Here is a 19,492-nt window from a genome sequence, read left to right as displayed (position 1 = left end):
GCGGCGGCGGTCGTGGCGCCGCCGCCGCCGCCGCCGCGCTTCGATCACGAACTCATCCGATCGACGAGACCATGTCCGAAGTGTCCATCGAAAACGGCCTGCAGATGTGCAGACGCCAACAAGGCAGCGGTGGTAACAACAACAACAATAACGCAAACGACAACAACGGCTGCAGCAGCAGCTGCGCGCCAAGCGCGTGGGCGCGGTAACCAATGGCTCGGTAAGCCCTTGTTTACTGCGCGGGCTATGGCAGTACGTCGCGCAGGCCTACCGTTAGTCAGCCTATGGAAATTACCATCTGTAGGCTCTAGTTTTCGACTGGTGACGGTAGAAAGCGTCATAGAGAGGTTACGTTGATCGTCAGCATACGCCGGTTGCTGTTGTAGAACCAGCAATATTGTATGCTGCCCTTATGTCGTACATAAACCGTTTCGAGGTTGTAATTGAATTGACGGACGAGAAGTTGAGTCTTTGGGTGTAAAGAAGTGAAGTTATTAATTTAGCAGCAGAGGAACTGGCCCGTTGTGGTGTTGAATAATGTTGAAGTTCGGTTGGCTGTATGGAAACGGACTGCAACGAACAAATGCCGGAAGTATGAAATGAAGCCCGTGGAAGCACATGATGACCGCTGATAATCACTAGTGCGTCGGTGCCGGTCAATGAATGAATGCTGCAGCGTGACGAATCCGTAGTGACTGGTGATGGGGCAAAATTAAGCGTCATAGTCGCTCGAGCTGTCGATAAGTATCTAATGTGATTTACATTAACATCGGTGATGGAGATGGTGTCAGCGTTGAAGTGCACGTATAATTCGATAATTGTACAAAATGACAGCGGATGATTCTCATCATGCGAGGGAAAACAGTAGTTGTCTTCGATGCTTTAGTTGAGGTCAGTCAGCGTACGGATACGCTGAATTGAATTTGACCTAGTAACAAGAGGCGCCGTGCGTATGTAACCTGTCCTTTAGTATAACGGATTCACTCCTGCGAGGTAGGCTCATCTTCCACCTACGAACGTTCGGTATACCTATATACAGGAAATCTGAATACGTCTTACTCATGCTTTATCGTATGGTTGCATATCTTACAGAACTTTATTGGTTAAAGCTATTCAGCGTTCTATTTCACAGACGCCTCCCTAATCACTTCAGTACGGTCCGAACAACACTGAAGGAGTATCTAAAGCTTCGACTACAACTCTCGACCGATTAAAATACCTTGGCCGTCTTCAATTAATGATACCGTGCTTAAAGTTCATAAAAGCCACCGAGTCAAGTAGGTTTAAAAGCTTTCATGTAGCTTAGTTCTACTAGAAGATTCAGACGAGCGCTGCCTTTACCCTGGCGAGGCGAATACAAGCTTTCCTAAAATACGATTCTAGCAAAATCGCTCTGATCAAGGTCACTCTAGCTAGCTTGCAAATTCCAAGGACAACCGACGCTTGAGGCGGACTTTTCAACTTTGTTTATACCCGGCAAATTCACCCATTATCAACAAACATTAGCCATTTCAGTGACTGATCCGTTTTTACATATTACCGAGAAAGGCCACTTAGCTGGATATCTAGTGCTAGAACTGTTCCTCGCTTGAAAAGCGTGCATTGACGTCTACCGTCTACCGGCGCAGCATAGTTATTAAGACAGGGTGACTAACCTTGATAATTTAATTAAAACTGCATAACTCCTTCATGAACTGTATTTGAATAAAAAAACTACTTGAACCTCCATGATTATGTCCCTATTGTTTGTTGACTATAGAAGTTTTGAAAAAGTCTAGTAAGACGTGACACTTTTCTATCAACGACCCTTTGAACAGCTGATTAAGACGGTAGTATTAAAATTAAAATTCATAAGTGAAGTAAGGGATATTTGTGTTCCATGAATTTCACTGCTTTCTAATCTGTGAATAGAATTTTTACCGCTTAAACGTTTAAAATCTAATTTAAGTTATCTTCCTATGGCAAAGATTTATGGCTTATTTAGAGTTGTAAGTGCAGGCATCGATCAACACCTAACAAATATGTGAATCCTTATTAGAGTTTGTGGATTTTCTGTCTTCCTGTTTACAAGCCCAGTAGCGCTTAGATAACCCAAGGCATCGCAACAATTCAATCCTTGCATATAACTATGCAGGGTAAACATTGTATTTTTGACAATAACTTATTTTTAACTCAAATATTTATCTAGCGTTATGAAATATTTTCCCTTTGTTAGCACCAGGTTACAACGCGGTGCTATACAGGCAGAACAATCTCGCTAACTGTTCGATAACTTCGATTTAATATAAAAAATGCATACGTTTGTTGGGCTCCAGTAACAGATTTATTTAGAATAAGCTTTGATATTTAAAATAAAATATGAAAAGACACCTCATTCGCGCACCCCATACTAAATTTATCAAGAAAAAATTATATTTAAGAACTAAAGGAAAATTTGATTGCGCCAAACACATGATTCGGCTGTCTTTTTCTAGTCAGCCTATAGGGCTCAGATATGGACCACGAAGTACCTTCGCAATTTCGTTTTGCGTGCTCTGCACCTGCATCTAAAGTAGCCGGCCGGAATGATAAACTAGGCCACGGGAATCAAAGGGTAGCCCCGTTTAGGTCTTAAAATAGCTTAGTACTTTTCTCTTACCAGGTCTTGCAACAGGCTCAGCTTGTACAAAAATGGTAAATTATGTAAGACCCACCTCTGGTTCATTAGGAATGAAGGGTGAATAGAAGAGCATTTTCGATGACATGGTTTATATTATTGCAGGTTCTAAGGTTTCATAATTTAACATTTTGAAAAACGGCCACAAATCTAAAAAACTGATAGAATTTTCTCCTTTTTACCAATGTCGAAGAAATCCTGAAAGGATATATACGCCTATGAAGTGATACATGCTGTACACTATTCGCTTGCGATAAAGCTAATAACAGAGAAGATAGTAAACTTAGCTTTTCGACTTTTAGACACAGCCTGGTAATTTCTAGCAGAGGTTGCGGAGATACGTTTTTTCGACGTACATAAAGACGTTCTTGTTTTCCACGTCCGATGCCGGCGCCGAAGGACCATGTACCACCCTTTGACCCCGATGTGGTTGCGGAGCGGTGTCTATAAGGAATTACACGGGTCTGATCGGTTTCAGTACAAAAAATGTAGGCAGTACAGATTTTTACCATTACCATGGTGATAGAAACAAGTTCAGTAAGATGATAATGCTTCTATGCACATTAGCCGTTCGAAAAATCAAGGTAGCTTAATACAAATAATAAACCCTTTAGTGTAAGCGCATCAACAATGATAACAACGACAAGCCGTCAAAAAATATGAATTTATGTATAAAGCTAGACGCCAACGTTGCTTGTTATGTTACCTTTGTAGTGGTTGTTGACCCTTTTGATGCCCGTTTTTTTCACCAATCGACCCGGTAGCTTTAGTGCCTAGTGTTGCCAAAATAAAAGTAATTGGGTTACATTAACGATATTGCATTTCTGTGACGAATATAATAATAAATTTAGAACAACATTCAACAACAAAATGTTCAGTATATTTTCTGAAACATAGCATTACTGTTGGGTAATATAGAGCTAATTTTTTACCTTAAAAAAAACTACAGACACATAAAACCGGCAAATATCTAAATATCCATTCCTGTTTAGCTTTAAGGTTAGATTAAGCGATAGACTAGAAAGTTAAAAAAAAAAGCAAAGATATTACATTTAAAAAGGCTTTTTACGTTAATTGAAAAATATGTTGATTGAGTCTTAGATTCCTTTTCTATAAAAAAGACAAAGTTGGCGGCAAAATATCGGTAATGATGACAGGCTAATGTCTGAATTGGACGGCACCAGTGGGTGTAGCTGTTGGGAACTTACTGCCAATAAATTCTCGCAATTTTTCGTTTTTTTTGCCCTCTTCTCGAAATAAGCTGGAAAAGCCCACCTATAATCGCCTATCCATATATATGCACATAATGAAGAAGACATTCTTCATCCTAGTGAAGTCCAGCTGTAGGACTTACAGACTCAACATTGAAGAGAATTTATACATTAATAATATGTTTCAAAATTTATAATATCTTATGGGTGGGCAGTCATACTGTGAATATTTGCCTCCTTATTTGATAAATATCCATAAGTTACTTTATGTTTTGGCTTCTGGGTGACGTTCACCAGATCACAATGACGCCAATGCATCAGTAGCGCCTCCACGTTAAGCCGCTAATCTAATGCAATCTCATTTTTTTCTACCCTCTTTTAGACCACCTCATACTATATGCCTCGTAGCAATATGTCCTAATGTTAGGCTAGTTTCCATTTCTTTTTAGAATTTCAGCGTGAAATTTTTCCGCGATTTTCATCTGATATTAAATGGCGTCTTCAAATAAGTTATTATCCTGTATCAGTTTGATTAGCATTATAGACCTCGGCCATAATATGTTGGAAACTTACGTCCACTTTTGCACCGCAAGAACATCTGTGGTAACAAGTTAAAATACTCGTAAGATAATGCTAGGTAGAAAAAAAAACATGATTGATTCCAGGACAGCCTTGTAGAACTGTCATTTTCTACGAACCCATTTCATTCGTGTGGATTTTGTGCTGTTATTATTATTCCGATGTTATTAGTACATACAAATGTAAGAAATATTAATCATAACGTCCACTGTACAAATAGTTGCAGGGGAAGGTCGGCGGGTTTAGGCTGGCCCAGAGCGTTTTCTCGTTCTTGAGCAAAATGGCGACCGCATCATCTTCGAAGGATCGCCATATTAACGTGAGATTGTTTTTGCTTATACATTATTAAGATTGAAGCCAAACGTCGGGAATAGCTCATTTCTCTACGTTTCAATTAAGTTCACATTAAAACAACACAAAAGCCAGATGACCTAAGCGATATTAGCAAGTTACTAATAGTTCATTATTTGTCTGCGGGTATGTCGCTGAAGGTCGAAAAGATGAGACTGAAGGTTAAAGAAGAAAACATATGAATGGAATTTGAACTTTCGATGCTTCAAAGTACCCCTCTTGCATGCCAAGTTACTATAAATTATCGTGCAAAGCCAGTTTGGAAAAGCTAGCCCAATGTGTTAACATGAACATGTGAGTATCTTTAATTTGGAGACGGTCACATCGGTGGTATATGAAAAATATAATTTTATCCCAAATGCTGGCCACCACAAATCGGAGATTAATATACTAGACTATTAATGGCTTTGCGGCTTTTTTTCGGGCTTATATCTTTAGCAATTTAAAAATGCTTCTTTTTTTTTGGTAAGAAATTTCTTTGGGTATGTACGTACGATTGAATCCTTTTAAATAGGAACTAGCTAGATTTCTTATAGGTTTATTTGGCATTGTATGCGTTTCGAAACAAAAAGACCCAGTTAAAGATCTACGTTTGTCTTTCTGTTAATTTTCTCGTCGCCGCTTATGTAATGTCGGGAATCAGTTTATAAATGTTTTGCGTGACGCCTTAATCGGAAATCATTTATTAGGCCAAGAACTGGTCGGCTGTGCTCGGACGGAATCATTGCGATGCTGTCCCTTGCCAAATTCATGTCACTCGTATTAGACCCTGATTCATATTTATACGATTGTTCAATTTAGATTTTAATTTACGATACAATTGATTTATAGAAGGATGGGTTATAGTTTGCTGCAGCATAAACCGCAATTTTGTTTTTTAACGGGATTATCTGCAACACGCTTACACAGTGATTGATTAGTAACGATAGTCTTTTATTTCAGAACTGTATGCTTTATCAAAATGTCGGAGAGCTACAGAAGATCGTGCATCAATCACAAACAGAAAAACTCTCGCTGGAGCAAATATTCGCGAAATATCACAAGGTAACTTAACGGCGACAATAGTTTTGCAGCTGGTCCTTTTCGTAAACATAAATAACATTAAAAAAAAAAAAAAAAAAAAGATTTTTTATGAGTTGTTACGTATATTTCGCTGCTTTGGTGGGTGTTCCTTTGTTTTGATTGATTTTATCCTAATCCATTGATTTAAGCAATTAATTCATAAATCCAAACTGAGTATTTCGTTTAATAATCCCAATTGTGAACATATTACGAATGATCTTGTACCGGAGAGCTTATAAACACATACACACTCTCCTCCTCCTCCTTCACGAAAGCCCAGTGCTATAAAGTAGACTGCCAATCAAGGACTAGCAGTTACCTTTGTATGCGCTCAGTTTTTCAACTCGGCTATTGACTGATTAGATCTCTTTAAGTTAACTGAAATAAAATGCGAAGACCGATCCAGCAGGATTGACAATGATCCCTAACTTTGTGCATATCTGCCTACTAACCTGCACGTTTAACTACACTGCCCATCAACTGGCGCGTCTCGGAGCGTGCGAGCTGTTCGCGATACGCTAATGTTCGTCGTTATTTTTGGTTGCTACCGCAAGTTACTCTTATAATGACCCCTATTAGCTATACCTTTCACAAGGCCTACGTAGCAAGGTCCCCTGTTGAGAAATTACGGCACGGATATGGGTGCAGAGGTATCGAGGTCAAGGGTCGAGTATCTTGCAGAGTACGCTTCTCACCAGCAAAGACTGTTTAACTCGCCACCGCTTTATCGTTTCGTTCCCTTTACTACTTTCCTTATGGAATCGACCGAACTACTATGTTAGACCTGCCAAAATTAGCCTACATTTTGTACCGCTCATACCTGCACGATCGGTTCTCTTAGCGTCCGACTTTTTTTTCGTTCCATAGCCGTAAAGGAGTGCAGCGCGGAGCAGGCAATCGGAAGAAGAAACATTCTCATTGTCTAGCAAGCCCGAACCAAGCCCACATAAAGTTGCCAACGGCCTGAAGCTGGGCTGGAATGAACAGTGCCGTACAGCTTTGAGCACTAACTCGATCTGTCTGTTTTCGACTGATGCTGCAGGCCTGAATATAACACAGCTCCGGCGAATACAGCCCATAATCATTCGATCAAGCCAGGACTAACCTGGCCAATCAATCGTGTCTGTGTTCCATAGCTCCCTAGCATGGCGCGGGATACGGCGCGAAGACCGCGCTGCTTTCCCACAACTTTTGTGTCCATAGCTGCCGTTGCTGCTAATGCTACCGCCGCTGCCGCCGCTGAACGGAAACAGCGCCGCAAGATGGCGCCAGGAAGCGAGAGCGCTTGGCGAGAGGTGTCCTTTTCTGTCTGCAGCAGCACGAGGAGTGTGACGTAAGCTTTTGAAGGCCTAAGCTCCTTGCACTCAAATCGCCAGGGTGAGGCGCGCTAATTCCAGCGCCACGGTTGATAGCGACGATACGTTGGCGGATTGTCGCCGGTAGAAAGCTGCAGAGCGATAAACTCGGCATCCGTTTAGAACGTGCCCGATGGGCTAAAGGCCATCCAGTGGCATCAATGGTGCGGCATGGTTAGCGCCGATGCAGGACCTCAATGTAACTTTAATGCTAATATGTATTGGTTAAACGTGCAGCGTTAGTTATTAATATCGGGCATAATATTGTACAAAATTCAATGCGGCGAAAGAAATGGTATTAAGAGGAAGTATCTTCTATTATGCAGATTGAATTATACTGCATGAAAATTTATATGAAAATATTAGGCTGTTACAAGCGAATCCGGCGGACTTTGACATTGAATAAGTTTTTAAACTACGCGCCACTAGAATATGGAATTTGAAACTTGCGGAACGAAAAGCTCTAGAAATTTGCGGATAAAAACCGGCAGAGGTTACGTCTAGAGTAAAGGATGGAGGAGGAATAACAGCCTTTACTCTCAAAATGCAACGCTTAGTAATCAAGATTGTTCCTCGAAGGTAATATCACCGCACAATTCGGATAACATTAGGCAAAATGCTTTAGACACAAACGCAGCACGTTGATGGCGCAAACGTTTTAAGAAGGGCGATTGGGGCTCTAAAAACCAGCGAGTAGTTGGGGGCCGAAGAATTAGAACGCATTACCGCGTTCGAGAAGGCTTTTCACGGAAGCAGAGGTTAGAGGCTAAGTACCCATCGGTCAAAATTGGTATCTCACATAGAATGTGTTACAAAATTATAACTCATATACTGAAAATGCTCTAAATCTAAATAGTGAATGAAAAATGACTCCAGGGTGTGATGTATTCCATGTGAAATTTACAAGAAAAACTCGGCTGCAGCACGTGGTCGCCATAGGCGAGGTATGGCTCAACCTCTACTAGTGGCCGGAGAGGGGTCCGGTGAGAAAATAGCGTCGCTCTGGAGGGACATCGAGTTCGGTGGCTGCCTCGGATAGATTCAAACAATGGGTGGCGGTCGTACTGACAATGGACATTAAAGCCATCTGCTAGCATGATGAAACAATGAATGCAACCAGCTGTCTCAACTTCTTCAAGAGAATACCGTATATCGTTGGCACGACAATCGAAAGCACGCGGTCCAGTTACTTGACAAAACGCCGGACCGCATCGCCGTGCCTCAATTACCGTATAGATTGAGTAAGGGTGTATCTAACGTTTCTTTTATTTGGCGTACTCTCCCGATCTATGTCTGCCTGATTACGAGGCTTCCCATGCGCTAAAAAGAACAACCGGTCGGTCAGCATACTCCATTATCTATTTACTTCGAGAAGTCATAAATAAAGAAATTTCACATGAGGACACGAATAAAAAGCATACAGCTGTCCAGAAGCGTACAGAGCGCTGGAGCAAAGGTGTAAAAAATAAAGGAAAATACCTCAAACATATTGGAAAAGCACTCTAGCTCAAAAGATATTCAATTTTAACCTTTGGCGGGCTCACTTATAATGACCTAATATAACGATGTGTATTCCGTCACGCGCTAAACATGTTTATGTTAAATCGTAAACATTTCTTTTCGTGCACGCTAGATTGCACGTAAGTAGTGTATATGCAAAATTATTTCAATAAAACTTGCTTATCATTTACATTGTCCGTCAGCATCATTCGCCCTATGGATATCAAGAACCCCTTACAGTGTCATCGAAACCACTGGCGGCATCATCAGCGTAAAAAATCTGAATTAGAGATGAACAAATTCAGAGAAAAAACGGGCCGCATCGCTAACCCGTCGTTTGCTAAATAAACATCAACAAACAGTAAGTGGTTTAGTAGGAAGCTAGGTTGCAAGCCAACTCTCACTGAAGGTAACGTTGGCTGGGACCCGACGTCACAGTAAGCAAATGCGCTAAAAATCTACTGTTTTGAATTTAGTAAACGGTCAACACCGTTACAGCTATGGACAACTAAAATATAGACTTCACGGTAAAGCAGCAATGCAACGGCACCGTAATGCGGGCGCTAAGTAAAGCAGGCAATTGGACATCGGGTAGATCCTAGTTTGGCTGAGCAGTTGGCGCGGTTTGGGAGAGAGTAAGCTGGTCGCTCCTTGAGGGAAAGAGGATTAGCAGCACCCCGCCCCCGCGCACCCCTGACATAGGTAAAGAGGCAGGCAGGCAAGCAGGCCGACATGTAAGGGCCCTTCCTACCAGCTAGCGATCCTGTTGTAACGGCCTGCCGCTGCTGCTGCTGCTGTCTGCAAGCAGTCAGCTACCTTCTACCGCTGAGCTTGATGCTGCCACCATTGGGAATGTGTGCTAGCTGTGAGCGGTGGGGTGCGTGAGTGAGTGAGTGAGTGAGTGAGCGAGCGAGCGAGCGAGCAGAACGGACGGGGGCCGCCAACCTCCGCGCCACCGCTCGGTCAACAGCGAGGCCCCGAACGGCCTTTGACCGTCGTCGTGCCCACGAAGTGTGATCGCGCGACGGCCATGTGAGGTACGCTGGAAAATCCCATTCCTTCTACGACTATCGCTGCTACTGAGAAGAGCCTAGTAAATATCAGTGAAAACAAAACGGTCTAGTTGGCCTGCCTTCGTCGCTTACATTGGCTACCATTGACCATGTTCGTTCGTTAAGATACCATCGGATCGCTGACCGCGGGGAACCAGCGTGAATGTGCCCGGAGATACTGGTGCTACTCGCCAGTAGTCGCTTAATACCAAGTGCTAATGGCGAATGCTGTGATGTTCTGTTTACGACTGATAGACTTCGCCTAGGCTGACTCACATACACTACTGACGACAAATCTGGCGAACGAACATGTCGAAACGGTTGTTGCAATAGGAGCGAGCATCACTAGTTGTTAATCTCAACTGAAAATTACATCTGCGCTAATAGATATACAAGGCTAGAGAATTCGAAATTTTGATTTACTTGAGTGGTTCTGTTGGCGAATTCGGGTAGCACAGACAGGCGGCTTATTCAGTCATGTTATTTTGATGATTCTTATGATCGAGGGGTGCTGGTGAACACCCGTTGATACACACAAGGAATTATTTTATCAGATATCATTGCTCGATTTGTGATCAGACCTACGAAACGTCTATCCAACTTGTTTACTCCGGGTCGCTGCTGCATATAACAGCTATGTCGTGAACGCATGAGCTAAAGCGACACAAGGCAGGCAACGGGAGTTGGAATACGTAGAAGTTGCGGAAAGGAGTCAGTCCGGAGTGGTGGAAGCTGCGTTTGTCTGCTCGATATGTGCAATAACATATAGAACATGAGTGTGATGAGTTGTTGTTTGAGGTCTTCTCAGAATTGAGTGAGGACAGAGAAGTCCGAAGCATCGCTTTTAGACAAGAGCTAAAGTCAAGTTCCTACTTTGATGAACTACCGATTTCAAAAATGCAACCTGGCTCGTCTATTGGTGCTTGTATAGGCGCTTATTACTACAAGTGATAGTTACCTTGAGAATTATGTTACCTAAGTGGCTGGAGTATAGAGCTGACCCGGGGGGCGTCCGGCCTTAAAGTAATATGTGCTCTCTTTTTTTTAATTGAGGCATTTTTGTGCTCCGTGATGTTTACTATCCTCTCTTGTCTAAAAATCACAGAGGCTATATGGCACACCCTTAGGCAGACTCATTGCTGCATGTGGAATAATTATGATCCGCGGATTATATCTCGACGTCGTCTTGTAAGGTACCAACGTGCGCCAACAGAATCTCAAAAAACGTATCTGGCCCGTTTACACCGAGGTCTTTAGTATTCGATGTTGAATTCTTATAAACGATATATCAGGTGATGCGCTTATTGTAGAGTGAAAGCAAAGACATTCGACTCTGCCTGGTGTTTTTCGTGTGTGAGCTGTCGTAGTAGTGGTAGGCCATAGAGCCTTAAACGTCCGAGATGTCAGTGGCGCATTGGTTCGCCAATTTTATTCTAGTAACCGATAATAATAATAATAGTCAGTAATAGCATCTCAAGACGATGCAGCCGACTGAAGCGTCATAGCAGTTGGCGTTAGCGCGCATTGTTGCATGTCTTTACCTGAAAACTGTTGATGAAATCCACTCAACGCGTGATTTCGGGGGTACCGCTCTGGTATTGACGTCCAGTAGATATCTACGTTTGCGTGTGCGCATGCTAGAGGTTCACTTTACTTTGAATCAGCCTTAGTTCTTCCTGCACAAGACAGGCCGGAGAAAAGTTAAAAAGAATACACTTTTTCACTTAAGAATTAAGACCGTTCGTGTGAAAATAATGCGAAGAAAACAGCGTTGGGCAGCAAGTTGAGGATCGTGTTGTGCAGCGAAGTTCTCCGGGATTTACTCATCGTACTAATGATAATAATTAATCATGATGGTCATCATAATTATTATAATAATAATGTCATAAGTAATAAGCAGAAAAATAACAAAAACTCCTTGTGACGTAACTGGCAGAGCTGACTCGGTTGGCCAGAAAAAGGGATCATCATCATCATTCTTCACTATGTATCAGTTTATTGTGCGAGAGTGATTTGTTCGGTCAGAGGCCAGCAGGCCTTTCATTGTCAGTTAACTAGGGGCAGTACCTCTACCACATGTAAAAATAACGGGTAATGTGTGATCCGTTTGCCAGCAGTGTTTCGTCCAAGTGAGAATGTACTTGTTTCTATACTGAGTGTCCCTTGTTCGTATGTTGGTCTCCAGGCGATCGACTTTCATCGATCGGATAACCGGCGTGAGGTCGCGGAGCTCGAGCTGTCGGAGGTTCGTGACGAGCTGCACGAAAGACAGGAGCTCTGCGGGAGCCTCCAGCAGCAGCTGCTGCATACGCTTGACAGCAAACACCAGCTCACGGCCAAGGCGAGTGGACTCGAAGAAGAACTTCAGCAGGTAACGGTCGTGATGCATAGTAAAACGTTTGCCTGCTTTTAGCCACAATAGCTCGACGAGAGGCACGATAAGCTAGTTGGTTAATGAATTACCCGTATTGGTATCAAGTCGTTCTGGTCAATAGCAGGAAGGTTAGCGAAAAAAATTTTCCATAAACTACGTTTATAAAAATGAGATTTTACTACGAAATAGAAAACAATAATCCTACCGTTGATATGAATTAGGATAGGTTAGGTGGCTTGCCTACTAAGATTTAATCGCCTTCGTGGCTGGAAATAGCTGCGGAATAGCTATAAGGTTTAAGTTTATGATCTTGTGTGTATCCCTCAAAATCGAATAAGTCGAGATATAGGTATACAATGGCGTATAATGAGGCGTCAAGGAGCCTATTGAGTTCTATTATCAGTGGGGTCGAGGCTTTTAATGTGGGCTCCAATACATCCGTTGATATCGCATTGCCCTTACGTACAGCTGAATAGCTAGCTTCGACTACAAACATAGCAAATATTCTTAATGCTGTTTTCATACAGTATCAAATGTATATGTTTTGCTATAATAGAAAACATAAGAGTGAATTGGCACTATTTATACTCAATACACTTTAGTACTTGTGATTCCACTCTGGTAGTGTTTGTTTAATGATCACTCCATGTAATTATTTGATACACTTAATATCTAAGCATATTGTCTAGCTAAACACAATGATAGATACAGATAGACGGGAGACTTGTCCTGGCGCAAAATCATGGGCAGGCTCGATGCCTAGAAAAAAGCTATACACAAGTAGATTGTGATCTGTTAACGTGTTACGTGAATTTGTCGAATGGCGTAATATTCCGGGCGTACTACAGCTTACTTCGAAGGATGCCTGCCAACGAGATCAATGAGCTAACAATAACATCGCAAATATTGCCTAGGCCGTTCAACAACACGAAGACAAAGGTGGGCATCATGGCATTATTTTCCAGTCACAGCTCGAACTTTTGTGGTAACATCTAATCTAGAGTCAACACGATTAAACGTGGGCGATGACTTTTCTGTTCGGCCCTAAACACATACTTGTAGATTATATTATGCTATTTGTTTAATTTTACTATATGGACAATAACATAAACCTATCGTCTAAAGAAAAATAACAGATAGCATTTATTCGTCCGCGGGAAATGCAGATGTACCGCCTCCCGATCGTTGAATTTCAATATGTCGTCAGTCAGCAATGTGTGCTTCTTAACGCATTGCTAGACGCCATTGATCAGAACAGTCTTTTGACGAACGAAAAATACTCCTTTAGTAATAAAAATAATTTGAAATGTTTTTTTGGTTTGAAGCCATCTTGCGGTGCAAGTGGGTAGGACATCGGGATTATTAGTAGCGTGCAGGTAACGAAGTCGTATTATCAACTGTTCTCTTATCTACCTGCCACCGCCCGATTATTTCGAAATTAAGTTTGCTATTAATAAAAACTGTTCGGGACAACACAAGGTGATTTGACGTCCCAGTTTGAGCCCATAGGTGGGTATGCATGGTGCATGAATGACACAGCATTAGAGTACTGATCACGAATCATTCCTAAGGATCTTACTGATTTATACATACACAGCGCTTAGGTCGATTACATGTCACCCTATTAATTGACATTTTTCCTGTTTGAGAAACCTGCTGGCTAGTCTGAATAGCAGCTTTGAGCACTGAAGAACTAATAGATCTACAATGGAAGGACTTTTTGTCTTGGCCTCTAGACTGATTCTATATACGAAGTGTTAACATATCGACTAAAGCTTATTGAATCTGATTCTACCTATTGTAAGGCATCGTTGCGCCTCTTAGTGTTCGGTGTAATTCTAAGGGGTAAATTTGTGCTTCATGCATTCGTTGGGTTTGCTAGCCGCGTCTTAGACAGTTGCCTATCGGAGCCTGATAATTTGCCGGATAGCTAATTGGCTACGTTATTTAACGGTGATTAACAATTCATGTTCATCGGAAACTGTGGCGCTAATTTTGTTCGCTGCCTGTAAGTCCTAGGCCAATAGAATAGGATGAATATTTATTAGGCACCACATTCTGACAGTCCATTTGACGGAAATCGGAATAAGCTTCAGCAAAGTACCACACTGGCGCTTGAATGAATGTTACGAGTTTTACCTTCAACTCTACTACCGTTAAGAATCGCTTCCGGCAGCTGGCCCTCAGCCCTAAACGAAGTCTATTTATGCCTGATTTCGAACCGTGGCTATTTCACGTATATTAGTAGGAAAACGCACTTCTACTACACGTTTTTACCGTAACGGACAACACCTGATATTTCTTGATTATGAAATAAACAAGGCGGACCTGTTTGGATCATTTCTATCGTCACGGGCAACATATTTGTATCTAGAACGAAGTGAACAGACATAATATTGCCGCAAAATTTCTATAGAACTATCTTTATGGGATCACCAACCGTTTCCTTTATACACTGCTGTATACTACAAATATTTTCAGTCAGTTGGTCTGCTTCGAATTATGCATCTGTTCTACTTAAAGGTCCACTATATAGCACACTTCGGTAGAAATCAACCGCCAAAAATCCTATATGGCAAAAATAGCTCGATTCTTGTGACAATAAAACCGTTCATGCTGCTTAAGCATGTTCCCCATATGTGATACACTAATTTCATTAAATTCACGACCATGCCTGCAGGATCGCAGAATTTTCAATCGTCGTGGCAGACGGATCGTTCTGCGTTTGACCTGGGCGGGTCGCCCACTTAAGCCGCCTTGAATTATCAAAAAGGACGCGTGAGGAACAGTACGGATCTAGTTCGATATTGTTCCACTGCTCCAGGCCATCGCAACGGTAGACGGCAGGAAAGAAGCGGTAAGCAATTTGCGATGTTACGCGATGGATTTCGTCGGATCGTTGCACCCCTTTCTGCTACTGGCCCTATTCGTTTTGTGGATCCCGCCGCTCTCTGACTCCTGCTTTTGAAACTCAAGTAGCTGAGTACTGACGGGGGAAAATTCTTGACTCAATTTCTATACAGTAGTAATAATTATAATAAGGCTAAGCGGCATGCTTTGCCGCTTGACGTGCGCACGTACTTATGTTTGCATGTACTCTTACGAGTACTGAGTGTGGCAGAAAGGGAAGAGACAATTGACCTGTTAGGCACACGCTATAGACCTTGTTATCGAGCTACTATGAGCTTCGTTTAAGAGATAGCACGCGTGTGAGATGGCACGTTTATATATCTATATCGTACAACGTACCCAAGTTAGTGTGAGACTTGAAAAATAATATGGGGATAACTTTAGCTGCTTTCGCGAATATGGAACATACACGCACCCAGCACTCTCTTGGGTACGTATTATGTTATTTACTTCTAGTGACAACTAGGGATGCTTAGATAAATGTGAAAAAAATTTACATGTTGAGCTCTATGTAAACTTAAAAAAGTTACACACTACCTTCCACTCATTGATTCTTGCTACGCAAAAGGTCTTCTGTTTGTATTGGTTGTGCTTGAATCGTGAATTCGTTCGCGTGCAGCGTCACGCCACAGTGTACCCCATAAGTTTTTGCAGTGAATGAAACGACTACATGAAAGTACCAGCGATCATTGCGCGTTGAAACAGACCTGTCGACAACGACACTATCTGAGCGCTAAATCTGTAAAAAATTTAAGGAGAAACAAACCATTTCAAGAATCATATGAAGATCCGTTGGATCTTATTGGGTGCGTTGTCCCATGTTCAACAAAAAATCTCGATCGTTCTGCCGGTGCCGTTATCGGTCCAGCTGTGTCTATACCAACCGTGGAATACAAAACGTGCCGAAGACCCTGAAGATCTAATCAAGACGAACACGAACATCGGACATAAGACGAAGCTATCCGTGCTTCATATAGTGTTTGAGTCGTATACATAGCGAACATACGCTATGGACCGGCATTTTGTGTTCTGTGGCGACTAAAGTGCTAGATTTTATCGACTACTACCAGATCGATCAATTCAATGGGGCTACATTATTCAGATGTCGCTTATGGGTGAGCTATGGTTGTTAGATTTGCACTATTTAGTGAGTAATGTAATAGTAAATTTTCTTGATGTTCTTCTGTCCTAGTAGTGCTTCAGCGTTCTTTTTATTCATTGTGATGTTCAATGTGAAATTACGACTTCGGGGTTTTCATAGAATTTTCTTTGTTTTGGTACCCCCAGCTATTCTTTTTATGTGATTGAGGCCTTGAGATTATTTATTTTTAAGGATAGCATTAAGCACTTATTCCTACTGAGAATCTAATCAGAGAGGATCTTGCTAATCAGAGAGATGATACATAGAATCACTTCAACAGACCACGTGAGCCGCTACGACAACCAAACAGGCAGCTATAAACTTTGATAATAATTCTCTGCTTTTCCTTAGTCTTTGGTAATTGTTTTTACCAATACTAAGGTAAGGTTGCAAGCTTGACATTGGAATAGCAACGGCTAGTAATTCGCGCGTATATAATTTCATGAAGCCTTGACGTTAACGTCTCAAGTGATTGAATGAGGTAAGCGTTGTAGTTAGCCTGACAGGCTACCTGACTGTAATAAGGCTGCACACACATGACCTTGCTATAATTCTGAAGTCATGTGGTTGCATAGCTGTGTACCGTGAAGCGATGACATTTTTTTAACGAATAATGCGAGTAACAATACCTGTAACATTGGGATGCTACTGCCACGCTAACTAATGGTACCACATACATAGAGGTATGAACATTGAAGTTCGTGCACTCAATCATCCCTTTTTTACGTTCGATTTATGGTACGGACGCGACGTACGATATCAGATGCTGTCTAATAGCTTCCAGTTATTTTCCTCTATCTAATATAAAGCGAGGTTAGACTCGAATCAGCGCTGAATAGCCAATACCAATATGAATAAAAGGTAGACTTTCCGAGTAAATAAATTCTTCAACAAAATTCTAAACCTCAACGTGCGGAAGCTATTCGGGCTAAACCTGTTTACATCATTGGGGATATCATCCCCCATTGTACTTCCCCCATTAGCCTCATTCAATATATTTTCTGCACTGTTCGAGCCTTTCCGTTATGTTACTGTCCTATGCTGTTTCCATATTCTAGCAGCTTACTCATACCGCAAACACCCTAATTAATTTACTGCCCTGTTGTGTTCTAGCAATTCTGTGGCCTTCTAGCGTTCCTTGCTGTCGGTCATCCTACCGTCCTACAGCTGTGCTACTGCTGACCTATTAAGTCGTTGAGGTTCCTCAGCCTTTTTACAGTAAAAATAAGCTCTTTCATGTACTACTATATAGGTAGCTTTCGAGTATATGTGCGACATAAAAGTACCGATATTTTCTACAAATTTTCAACCGTTTCTTCGACAAAACACGATGGCAAACATCGAAAAAAATCGATTTATTATCTAATTTTTTTTTATTTCTGTACGACCAAGTACATGCACATTCAGATGCTCAATGATCTATCGTTGTGTACCGACCGTTATTGGGAAAACGTCCGCAACTATCGTTTTCTCCTTGTTCATATTCAGGTCTGCGGGAAGGTTTGCTCCTACTCTAACGCCGTTTATATAATAGCATTTTCTTGGACTGCAATATTGCTGAGATAAGTCTATATGCTACAAATGACGGAAATCGTTGGGGTTGTCCTTGACATGATTGATATTTACACGCAGAGACCAATACTTTACATATGATACAGATGTATAGGAGTGTGGATGATCAGGTGTGCAGTTAACGCAAAAATGGGTTGACAATCAAGGTTGGAAAACATTTTCGTAGCTGTAATTTTACATATTTATCATAAGCCTTGATAAGCACAGATAATTATCGTTCACAGAACTTAATGATGGACATTTGAGGCCTATTGCTTCTTTCCTTCTAAGGAACGTTTATACTGTGGCGTAATATGGCAGTAGACTAGGGTTCAGTTCTTTGTATGTTTGAAGACAAATGAATGCGTAAGAAGTTACTTTGGCTCCCGTCCAATACTAGTAAGCTATATCAAACACGCCAAACTCAGTTCTATTCAGTTCCGCTAAATAAACAGAATTCTATGATCAACTGACGAGCAAATTTTTGCAATTATCTCTTCCGGTTCCGCAAGATCGTTCTATCATTTATTATCAAATATGTTTTTCTTATGCATTCTTTAACATCCTACCTCCGGCAAGCTCCGAGAACTTCACGAGGATCTTCGAACGCGCCATGAGGCGCTACGCTCAGAGCGTGAGTTGCTCGAGGATACGCGCGAGGAGCTCGAATCGCAACTGGGAAGGCTCAACCTGAGTGAGGCCGAGCTGCGCCAGCTGGTGCGCGGTCAACAAGATAATATTACTGACCTCCAGAAACAGCTGTCCGCCAAGGAAATGGCGTATTTAGACGCCCGCCGCAAGGGAGAGAGCTTAGAGGAGCAGCTCCGCCTCAGCGAGGAACGGAAACGTTCGCTCGATCGTCTACATCGCGAAGCGTCGGCGGAGCTCAAGCGCACCCAGATGGAACTGTCACGTAGTACGCGCAGCGGCACCGAAAACGATCTGCGCCATCAGCAGACCATCCGAGGACTCGAGGGAAAGGTATATATACATGTACAGGGTGAGCAGATTCGTATCCAGCCTCCGATGGCCTTATTAGAAACAGTTTTATTTCAATTGGACCAAAAGGGTGTTATTAGTACATTTTTTTTTGTTTCACTTAAAATGCCTGCGTGTATGTTTCTACTGAACAATGGCTGGCGATTCTTTAGTCTGAGATTGCTTATATATAACTCCGGGTCAAATTGCGGGATTTCTTTCGGGGGAATAAATTGGTAGGTTCGCGATATCAAACGCAAGTTAGACGAGGAATCAATCAAAAACGAGGAACTACAGATCGAAATGGCAAACCTCCGCAAGAAGCAATCCTGGAAAAAGAGGAGCTTCTCAGCGGAGGTTCATACAACGGTTGAACAGGAACGTGAGTTAACCCTCACTCGTGATCGCGACCGAGACGACTTCACTCATGAGGGATTTCGCAAAGATTCTGCCTATGGATCTTCATATCGATCGTCATACGGGAAGTCTACCCTCGACGGTAAACACTTACGTTTGGTTGTCATGCCTATTCTCATTCTGTTTGCTCATGTGCACAAATTATAATGCATATACAATTCTTTAAATCTAAATCCTTTCTGCACTGCGCTCGAGAACTATAGCGAGTAGCAAGGCGAACCCCAATCTTCTGTGATAGGGTCTATAAAATATTTTACTAGACGCTGTCATCACACACGGGAAAATGCTTGAGAAAAACCACACGGTCGAGAGGGATATATATATATAATTTACTGTACATATAATTTAACGAGCT

The 19,492-nt window shown here is 42.0% G+C and overlaps 1 protein-coding gene and 1 long non-coding RNA gene across 4 annotated transcripts in view; one reads left to right on the top strand and one right to left on the bottom strand.

Annotated features, from left to right (window-relative positions):
* The first annotated feature begins 203 nt into the window (after positions 1-203).
* The window catches only part of LOC111261186 (uncharacterized), a 43,723-nt gene continuing 24,434 nt past the window's right edge, over positions 204-19,492 (top strand). The window contains exons 1-7 of one of the 3 annotated variants that reach the window (XM_022834485.2): positions 204-993; positions 1,133-1,277; positions 4,667-4,765; positions 5,740-5,841; positions 11,952-12,137; positions 18,322-18,723; positions 18,961-19,219. In XM_022834485.2, coding sequence (XP_022690220.1) covers positions 4,727-4,765; positions 5,740-5,841; positions 11,952-12,137; positions 18,322-18,723; positions 18,961-19,219 — 988 coding nt within the window. In that variant the 5' untranslated portion in view covers positions 204-993; positions 1,133-1,277; positions 4,667-4,726. The remainder of the gene's footprint in view (positions 994-1,132; positions 1,278-4,666; positions 4,766-5,739; positions 5,842-11,951; positions 12,138-18,321; positions 18,724-18,960; positions 19,220-19,492) is intronic. The other 2 variants (XM_022834484.2, XM_086968598.1) reach the window with 2 other exon arrangements.
* Positions 2,252-7,326, bottom strand: LOC147753378 (uncharacterized). The gene is made up of 3 exons (XR_015311389.1): positions 6,680-7,326; positions 3,363-3,429; positions 2,252-3,100 (listed from the first exon to the last, which is right to left on the bottom strand). It is a non-coding gene; the product is annotated as an uncharacterized LOC147753378 (long non-coding RNA).

The sequence above is a fragment of the Varroa jacobsoni genome, unplaced genomic scaffold (assembly GCF_002532875.2).
Source record: "Varroa jacobsoni isolate VJ856 unplaced genomic scaffold, vjacob_1.0 scaffold_530, whole genome shotgun sequence".
Lineage (NCBI taxonomy): Eukaryota > Metazoa > Arthropoda > Arachnida > Mesostigmata > Varroidae > Varroa > Varroa jacobsoni.
Note: the sequence above shows the minus strand (reverse complement) of the source record. Positions and strands in the feature narration are given on the sequence as shown.